Source organism: Triticum urartu, chromosome 5A (genome assembly GCF_056163025.1).
Source record: "Triticum urartu cultivar PI428250 chromosome 5A, HENAU_Tu73, whole genome shotgun sequence".
Lineage (NCBI taxonomy): Eukaryota > Viridiplantae > Streptophyta > Magnoliopsida > Poales > Poaceae > Triticum > Triticum urartu.
Genome location: NC_141877.1, coordinates 62608340 through 62618806, shown reverse-complemented (window position 1 = coordinate 62618806; position 10467 = coordinate 62608340). Strand labels below are relative to the sequence as shown.

The following is a 10467-nucleotide window of genomic DNA, read 5'->3' as shown; positions in this document are numbered from 1 at the left end:
AGATCCTCGCTTGTTTAAGGACAAGCCATGGTTTAAATTCAGCTTGGAATCAAGCTACGCACACAGACACGACACAGGGCTTAGGTTAGGTGCATCACATGGCATCTACCCATCCACGCATGAATTTTCAAGTCAGAACAACAATGAAAGCTTCCATTTCAGCATTTTTAAACTTACTAGCTAGGTTCATAGGAGGCATAGGATTCTTGCATTTGACCCAATCAGGAGAGAGATCATGGCATAGGCATAGATAGGATCATGGCATGATTGAAATGGGGCAAGGCAGGCAGCATGGCTACAAGGGTTCAAGATAATGCCAGATCCAGGGTTCCAACTTAGAAGTACAATTCTACTACTACTACTACTACTACTACTAGTGCTACTAGTGCTTCTACTGCTGCTACTAGTGAACTGGGGTTACTTACTAGCTACAGCTAACAAGTTAGGGCAACAGCAACACTGAGAAGGTGTTTGCTTTGGTCCCAGCAGCTAAACTTCAGGCCTAACACCGATTTAATCCAACTACCTCAGCTACGCCGGTCGGTCGCGCATCACGTTACAAAAATGGCGACCGACCGACAGAGAGCGCTGCCGCTACGTCGTCTCCTTGAAGCTCTTTGAGAGCCAGATGGCCGTCTCCCTGGGGGACGCCTTCTCGGGGCCGAACGGCTTCAGCAGGATCCCCAGCTCGTCGTACCTCTCCTGCTGCAGCAGCTGCGCGCTGAACTCCAGCAGCCCCTCCAGCGCCTCCGCGCGCTGCTGGAACGACGACATGTCGAACCGCTGCAGCCTCGAGTCGTTGGAGCCCCGGCTCGACGCGGCCGTGGCGTTGCGGCCCGACGAGTCGCTCCCGTTGTCCCCGCCGTCCGCGCGCAGCACCTGGATCGTGCACTTGTCCTTGGTGATCGACCGGTTGATGAAGGGAGGGGTGGAGCATGAGCCATGGGCTGAAGAGAGCTTGTGGATGGAGCGGAAGGGGTCCTCTGATGAAGCCAGTGGAAACTCTGCGATCCTGTCGATTCGAGGCGCGTTCATGGACACATCAGGGGAGCCTAGCTGGTCAACAATGCTGATGCTGCGCTTGATGGGCGTTTCGTATGTCGACAGCGGGAGGGATACTCTTCGAGCCAGTCGAGCACTCTTGTTCACAGGTGTCACTGAGGGCGGCTGCACAGAAGAAATTAGACACTCAATGAATATTCAAACATCTGTTTAAGCATGTAGCAAGACATGCAAAACTGAAGAATGCAAATGCATGTTACAGACAAAAAATTACAATGTGCTATAAAGCTATACCTATAATTGAGGACTATGGCATTTCACTAACAAATGGTGAACAAGTTTATCAGTACTACTATTTAGAGCATAAAGAATCAATGGCGAAAAATACCTCAGCACGGTTTGTTCTGTTATAAGATGTTTTTGGAGTTTCAAGCCTGTTTCTACTTGTGAATGTCTTCACTGGATTACTCTTCGGAGTCCTTAGGATGCTTGATGTCTTGGTTATCATGGCTTTACTGGTAACCTCGTCCTCCTCAGCCTGACTGCTGTCAATGGATAACTCTTTGCAACTCTGAGTGGTTGTATACTCCTTGATGCTCCGAGTAGAACTAACAGAATTCCGCTCGGGTGATGGTTTGCTAAATGTTACAATCCTATGACTTCCCAAAGAGTTTCTCCTAACCATTCTTCTGCGCGCAGAATCAGGGACATCATCAGGAACTGTCATCTTCTTAACTTTGTCGGTCAGAGATTCATTGATGGGATGAATATTGCGAGTAGGACTAGACTTCAGTTGAACTTGAAACACATAAGGCTGAAGTTGAGGATGTTTCAGCAGTTCTCCAGCCTATACAGGTATTAAGTGGTATGTGCATCAGAGAACAAATTTGTATGAAAATAAATGGTAGATTAGCAATGACTAAGAGGGCACTGAGGAATTACGCTTGGTCTGTGTTCTGGGCTTTTCCGCAGCATGCTCTTAATAAGTCCCCGACTGCATGAAGTAAAAGTTAAGCATGCTCCATTCGGGCAAGATGACAAGCAAAATTGAGTGAGAAACAAAAAAGCTTGCTAACTTACAATGGACCAGAATATTTGGTAGGCAATGGTGATACTATTGACTTCGTGATCTTGTTAATCAGAGCTTGCATGTCCTGCCATGAATTAATGACAACCAAACCCTCATTAATTTCTGGGGCCTTACATTGTTAGTACAATGTGAGCCTAGTAATTAGTACAATGCAGGTTTACTAATAATAGAACATAAACATCCTAGACGTGTTAAATAATCTAACTTAAAGAGCATAAAGTGCTCAGCAGGTAAACAATAATGTTACTTTGTAGTTTTGAAGTTTGACCAACAATTTGCAATAATCTATAAACTAATTACATCCATGGGCACAAAAAAGAAGGCAATGTTGAGACTTACAAAAGCTTTAAAGGCAGGCCTGAGAGCAGTCATTTCGTATATACAACATCCTGAAACAGAAAAAAAAATATAAGTATGGAATCACAAGTTTTCTGTCTAGGTTCAGGAAAGTGATTTATCCCATAGAAGTGATACATACCTAGAGACCAAATATCGGACTTGCTACCATATGGTATATCAGCAAGAAGTTCTGGGCACATGTAACTTGGTGTTCCTACCACCTAGGTTCAGAGCAATATAGTACTAAGTACACCATCGAATATGCATAAGAAAGACAAAAGATATTTCGATCACTTACGGAAGATGCCAGATCATCAGAAGTCAATATTTTTGCAAGCCCAAAGTCACCTGCAATGTTATTAAATTTGAAATCACATCATTACCAGGATTGCATAACTCATACATAAAGTATTGCACTTTTTCTGGGACTAAGCTACGTACCGAGTCTTATAGTTTGGTCCCTCGCAATGAAAATATTGGAGCACTGAAACAAATTAGCAGCTTCAGTTCACATTATTATCACGCCTTACAAATATAAGTACCATCATATATGCTCCAACTGAACCACCGTCAGTAGTCACTGACCTTCACATCACGGTGAAGAATGTGGTTTGTGTGCAAGTAATCAAGAGCCATAAGGAGCTGCACAAGCCACTTGCAAAGCTTCTGCAAAATGAGAACAGTTAAAAGTGCGTTCCTCGGCAAAACAAGCTAAAGATGCCAAAAGAAAAGCAAGGCAAGAACTGCACCTCCTCAGAGAAATAGGTACCATTAGCTCTTTTAATAGCTTCAGACCTGGACCAATACATATTGTGTTAACTACAGGGACTAAAGTTTGTGAAAAACTGTTTAAAAGGACATCACAGGTAACATACATGTCTCCTCCCTGACAATAACCAATAACAATGCAGACATAGCAACCCTGAAAGTTCAAATAAACAGAATGAGCATAACACATATATTAAGTAAAACTGAATCAATTTCGCCTTCCTGCTTGCCAGTATAACCCTTTTTTGTCCTTTTACCTACCTTCTCTACCCACGAATCTTTGTACTCCACGATGAACGGATTTCTCACAGTTGCAATAAGCTGCATCTGCATGAAGAACATTTCCGCACAATTCAGTGAAAGGAAAGCACAACACAAGACAATATATCTTGCTAGTTCAATGATTCAGATCAATTCATCTCAATAGCACCATCAGGTGGTAATATATTTACATAACCAAATCTGCACCACATCTACTGATAGTTTGTACCAAAAATGGCATCAATAAGCTGGTCTTGATGGACAGAAGGTTTTCCTTCAAATCACAACTAGGCACCAAAAAAATGAATAAACATGGCTTGGGAAGATGAAGCAGAAGAAGATTTACCTCCTGGTGGGCAGACCGGCGAGTGCGGTCCGTTTGTCGGGCAAGCCGGATCTTCTTCAGCACATACCTGCACGAGACACAGAGCATCAAAATGACTGAAACAAAATTAATCCTAGAAGGCGAGTGAAGAGGGGTGCTAGTCGTAGTGAGCCTCACTTCTTCTTCTCCACCTTGTGCCTCACCAACAGAGCAGAGCCGAATGCTCCTTTCCCAATCTGCTCCAATACCTCATACTGATCCATCCTTGTCTAGTCTGCTGCAGCTCGCACACAGCAAGCTATGCTCTTTTCAAACTATCCTGGGGGTAAAAAGGAACAAAAACAAATCAGTACTTCTGGCAAGCAATGGTGAGGAATAAGTGCATTGAAGTACCAAACAACTCCACACACACACAAAAAAAAACAAATATTCAGAGTGAAAAAAGGTAGTATTGTCCAGAGAAAACAAATCAAAATGGATGGCAAAGTTGCCAATACTCCAAGAGATATATCTTGGGGTTGAGGGGGGGAAGGAGAAGACCAAAAGCGTGAGCTCACATGAAAACACAAGAAAAGACAAGTGACCCGTAATTACGGATGCAAAAGCAAAGCACTCGGTGACAAAACCTGCCGACAGCCCCACTAAACTGTTGTGAAAAAAGAAGAAAGAGGGAACGGTGGAGCTCTGGGCCGAAATGTCAAATCGGAACTCAAGGAGCAAATCAGAATTCAAGACGCAGGGGGAGAAAAATAATCAGCCCCGGGTCCAAGCTCCACCAACTCCGAATCAAAGCCACCCCAATGATTTGTTTTTCTTTTATAAAATCAGCGAACGAATCCCAAATGCCGACTCCATGAGCGCATCAAAATGGATGCGAAATGGCGGCGCACAGTGCGGCTCTCGATCCGACCCAAGGAAGCAAGAACACAGCTCCGAACCCAAGAAAAGCAGAGGGGAAAAAACGGAAGAACAATCCAATCTAATCCGAGCTCGGAGGCTGGAATGCCAGCTCCAAGAACCCCGCCACGGCCGGCGGAGAGGCCGCCGGACGGGAGGGAGCGGGGCGCGGTGGACTTACGAGGTCACGCGCGCAGATCTCGCCGCATTTGATCGGGGACGGAGGCGGGGGGGAGCGGCTGCGATTTGAAGGGGCGGCGGCGGGGAGGAGGAGAGAGAAAGGTGGGGTTTTGGCCTGGGGTGGGTTCAACTTCAAACTCGGCGAGAGCCCCGCCCGCCCGCTCGCTGCCGCTTTCCAATCCCCCAAAGCTTATATAGCCCAAAGTTAAAGGGAGGAGGAGGAGGAGAGCTAGGGGAGAAGCGTCCCCGAGGAGAGAGAAAAAGAACAGGGCTAGAGAGAGAGGGAGGGGTGTGAACTGGGAAGGCGATGGCAGTGAAGAAGAAAATGTGATGACTGATGAGAGAGAGGGTGGGTTTGGGGGGGGGGGGGGGGGTAGGGGGTGTGGGCCCTCCTGGTATGGTCAACTTGGGTGTATTTTTTTTAATATTTTGGAGGGTGTATTTTTTTTAGTTTCTTGGATTGCATCCATGATATGATGAGAAACAAAAGGAGGCATTAGTGTGAGTGCTTATGGGCTGATGGCATCTTTGCTACTCCATGATAGCACAATGCAACATTACAAAAGCAGTTTAGAGCAGAGTTTCCAAACAAAATTTTACTACATAATTTCAAGAAAGTCATATATGTACCAAAAAAACATGCATACCAAAGACATTCAATATACTCCATAGTGGCCTTGTATATCAGAAGCATTAAATAAGTTAGTAGTATGAGGGAACATCATTAATTTTGCCTCGATTACTGTTGGTGGCTTTGTATATATGCAAAATGTATATTTTATAGTGACTTTGTATAAGTAAATGGAGGGAGTACTAATCTAAACTGAACTAGTTGAAAATATGGAACGATCATGTGGTGCAGATGGTTCGCCGTACATGTATCGTATTGAAATTGCCGTATGTACAACATCTCTATATTTACAATCAAATGGAGTACTACTTAGCTAGATGTGGAGCAGTTTGCATGGACTCCGCATATCTTTCATAGTAGTAGTATTTTCTTGGAAGATATGCACAAATCTACAATCATTTTTAATGACACTAGGGTGTATAGGGTCGGGGCACACACTACAGGAAAGGCATTTTCTTATGAAAAGGACATAATTTGAAAAGGGACTTCCCATGGTTATCTATTGGGTAACCAGCAATCATTGATTGATTGTTGTGCTCTCTGTAGTATATACTCTCTTCGTTTCATAATATAAGATGTTTTTGCAAGCTGTTTTAGCATCTTATATTGTGGGACGGAGGGAATACAATCAAGCCGTAAAAAATTATAAGGATAAACATGACTGGTTATAATTTGAAAAAGAAAAGATAGAATTAAAGAATCTACTCCCTCAGTTTGTCAGCAGATGACATTTATGCATTGACATAGTCCCCAATATGCATCTTTGATCATTAATTTGTAGTCGTTTGAAAACATGTTTTATGACAAATCTAATGATGTTGCTTTATTTTACGGATAAAAATAGTTTTGTGTCAAAGTTTTAAAATTTTAACTATACAATTTCTGGAAAGCCATCTATTTACATACGCATGTGATACTACTATTTAGCTAGACGTGGAGCAATTTGCTCGACCCCGCATTTCTTTCATATTTTCTTAGAAGATGCCAACTACAACCATTTTTAATGACACTAAGGCGTGTAAGGTTGGGGCTCACACTATTGAAGAATCCTTTTTTATGCCGCCAATACTACTAACACAACTTGCACTATTGTACAATTAGTCTACAACATCTTTATAACCCACACAGATTTACAGGAATCATGGACCAATCAGAATGACTTCATTTTTAATAAGAGGAACTTAACTGGAAGGGTTGTCTGTAGGGCAACCAGCAAGTCCTACTCTTCTAACGATTGAGCACTAGTCACTCTTAGCTTTCTTTTGCTTTTCTAAAAAATATTGTATAAATATATGTATCACAAGCCTTCATAAAGTAAATATACGCATCAAGGCAATTGGATGCAGCCTTCGTTGGCGTCTTGAGAATTCAACTTCAAATTTAACCAACAATGGACTCGGGATATGTGGATGATATGACAGAAAGGGCATGAAAGAATCTCGGTTTCAAAGGAATCATCTGATTGATGAAAAGAAAATGTTCAAAGCCCCTTCAGGCTGCATAAAAAAATGTAAAGGTTTTGTTAGTCTTTTACTAACCCATCCTTCTTAGCCTCTGTGTATGAATATGCAAAGAACTACAATAACCGTCACCCAATAGGAATATCGTCTATAAACACAAATAAGGGAAAAAGATGGTGTAGCGTGTTAGAATAAATGGGCTTGGCCATGAAGATTTTCTGAAATTCCTAATGTAAATCTCAACGGCCCATGTATAAATGGCAAGTGAAGATGCAATCTTCAGTCCCACCTTGAAAGTGAAGGAGACATGAAACCAACTTAAATAGTAGAGTCTCCCCACTACACTGATGAGTATGAGGAGAGAAAGAGAACACCACACGCACGTGATCGTCTCGCCTGGTCTGGCTGGAGTGAAGGGCGTGGGCATGTGACAAAATTCGGTTTGTAACCTTGCAGTAGCGCGCCTTCTTTTTGCCGTTTTATTTTTCTGGTTTTTTGACACACAAGTTGATTGTTTTCTTGTCCGGTAAGTTTCAACTTGAAAACCAAGTCTGTTTGAGATCATGATCTCAACACGATGCCGCTTGGGTTCTCCTATTTAAAGACGACTTACCGGCCACAGCCAAAAATACATTGAATCAAGCCAGGGTTTGCGTCCTCTCACTACTTGTGTCGTCATCCTAGACTACTCCATCCCGAACGCCAGCATGCATCAGCGAGAGGGAGAGCATGTATCCGGTACCTCTCGTCCTTATGATCCTGCATCGGCAGAGGATGAATTATGTTTTTCGGAAGCGCTACATGCAATTGCTCAAGTTTGTCACCACGCGTCCTCTTCCACCAAGCCGGATGGCGTAGCATGCCGACGTCTTCAGTGATTCAGATAAATGCTATGCTGCAATTTTCTCAAACAATCAGATGATAAATTCAAGTTGTTTTGAGGCATGTCGAGGACGTGAATGAATTTACATAAATTCCATGAGGCAATCGAACATCGACATGGGTTAGGAGAAAAAATTACAAACTGGCCTTGCTAATGTTATGCTGCAATTTTTTCAAACAATCAAAACTTAGGAGGAAAAAAAATAGATGGACTTGACTTGCTATTATTTGAATAGAACAATAAAATTAAAGCATTCCACTCTCTCAGTTCGCCAGCAAGTGCCTTAGAGCAACTCTAGCAGATCCCGCAAAACGCATTTGCAGTTTGACGAAGATCTCGTTTGCAGGTCGAGAACGAGCGCGGCCGAACAAAAACCATAGATGAAGCTGCATAATTTGGAAAAAACAGTTTTGCAGGAGAAATTGTACCATAGTAGTTCATCACATACTACATATATTACATGATCAAACACTACAAACACTAGTTCATACTACATACTACATCAGTAGTAGTACTAGAGGGGGTGGGGATCTCACGGCGGCGAGCTTGCGACCATGGACGCCGCCATGGAGGAGCTCAATCCTCCTTGCCAGAGCTGCCGAGGTCGATGTACTTCTCCTTCTGCTCCTCGCGGATGTGCCGCCACTCGTCGTCCTTCTCCTTGGCGGCGAGGTTGGCCGCGACCACCTGCTGGAACACGAGGTCTTCGAGCTCCTCGTGGTGGCGCCGACGCTCCGCCTCCTCATGCAAGCTCCGCTTGGCAATGGCGGTCGCGACCGCGTCGACATCGACGAAGAGGTCCTCCGGCCCGACTGACTCCGCGGCTCCCGAGCTCCTGCTTGACGGGGACGAACTCGATCTCCTCCGGCTCCTCCGACCACTCCCTCTTCACGGGAAGAAGGCCCGCGCCGGAAGAGGAGGAGCTCCCGGCGTAGGAAGATCTCGCCGCAGAGGATGAGCCCGCGACAGAGGACAGCGTACGGTCGTGCCGACGGTCGTATTCGTCTGTCTCGCGGACGCGGAAGCTCGGCGACGGTGAGAGGCCGTGGTTGGTACACTTCCTCGCCCCGCGCTTCCTCGCACCGTCCGACCGGACGCGCCGCTCACGCTCGGGGTCGCTGCCGCCGCCGGATCTGCTCCCGGAGCCGCGTCCGGAGCTCCACATGCGGCCCCACATGGCGGCTGGAGGCGGAAGAGGCTTGCCTGCGGCGAGGAATGCGAGGAGGGAGTGGGGAATTGCGGAGCTCGGGGGGGGGGGGGGGGTAGGGTTTCAACCCGCAAACGCACCGCGAACCCATAGATATACTGGTCGGGTGGGCGGTTTGCGGTCCGCGGTTAATATTTTTACGAGTCGGGCGAGTATACAGGCTCTGTTCTGGCCGGAAAATTGGGTCGAGCCCGTATACTCGCTGTAATTTTGCAGGTTTGCCGCTTTTGCGGGGTCTGCTAGAGTTGCTCTTAAGCTGACATAATCTCATATATGCATCTTCGACCATTATTTTAGACAAGTTTGGAAAAATTTCTGCAATGACAAATCTAGTGATGTTGCTTTCATCTTACCAATGAAGAAAATGTAAACACTAGTAGTCAAAGTTTGAAAAAATTACTACACAGTTTCAAGAAAGTCGTATATTTACAACAGAATAGCCAGACCACATCCAATTCTTGTACGATACTAATCCAAACCAAACTGATCGAAAAAATGGAACAATCTTGTGGTGCAGATGGTTTGTCGTACAAAGGGTCGTATAGAGATCGTTGTATGCATATCATCTCTGTATTTACAATCGGATGTAGCAGTACTATTTAGCTAGATGTGGAGCAATGTGCATCAACTCCACATATCTTTCATTGTATTTTCTTGAAAGATATGCAGAAATCTACAACCATTTTTAATGACACTAGGGAGGTAGGGTTGGGGTTCACACTACAAGAAAAGCATTTTCTTGTGAAAATGACATATTTTAAAGAGGAACTTACCATGGTTATCTATAGGGTAACGAGAAATCATGCATTGATTGTTATGCTACAATTTTCTCTTAGGCTGGTCATAGTGGGGAGTAACTTATACTAGTGTATATGACACTAGTCTAAGTTACTGCCTTCATAGTGCAAAGTAACATATTAGTAGTGTCATATGTGGCTTTATTTAATGGTTTGTAGACTCATTTTGTCTTGGGAAGCGCTATGTTACAGTAACATATTATGTTAGTACTTCTCATTAACTACATGCCACATAAGTAAAAAATTCTTGAAGTGCGCTATGTTACTACCTAAGTTACTCCCACTGTGACTAGCCTTAGAGTATTTATAATCAATAATTCTAAACGCACGGATAGCAACGGAGGGTTTTACGGGGCCTTCACAGTAATTACCTCCCCCCTGAATTTCATGGGGTAGGCCCCACCTACTGGTCTAATGTCCAATCAAAACTACCATGCACCAATACGTAAAGTCTGCAAAATCTGTTTGTCACCCTAGCATTGCTCATCTATAATCAAACTGTTGGGAAAAAAGAATAAACTAGACTTTCTATAATTTCAACAAAACAATGAAAATAAAGAATTATATTCCCTGAGTTCGTCGGCAGATGACATCTTATGCATTTGCATAGTCTCCAATATGCATCTT

The 10467-nt window shown here is 44.1% G+C and overlaps 1 protein-coding gene across 1 annotated transcript; it reads right to left on the bottom strand.

The window, feature by feature from the left end:
• Window positions 1-292: 292 nt before the first annotated feature.
• Window positions 293-5185, bottom strand: LOC125507881 (serine/threonine-protein kinase Nek2). Its single transcript, XM_048672406.2, has 15 exons — window positions 4864-5185; window positions 3963-4104; window positions 3807-3873; window positions 3461-3526; window positions 3307-3353; window positions 3181-3226; window positions 3017-3097; window positions 2873-2915; window positions 2730-2779; window positions 2571-2652; window positions 2432-2481; window positions 2083-2156; window positions 1945-1996; window positions 1391-1849; window positions 293-1167 (listed from the first exon to the last, which is right to left on the bottom strand). Exons 2-15 carry the CDS (start codon window positions 4046-4048, stop codon window positions 595-597), a joined length of 1776 nt encoding a protein of 591 aa, XP_048528363.2. The 5' UTR covers window positions 4049-4104; window positions 4864-5185; the 3' UTR covers window positions 293-594.
• Window positions 5186-10467: the final 5282 nt, after the last annotated feature.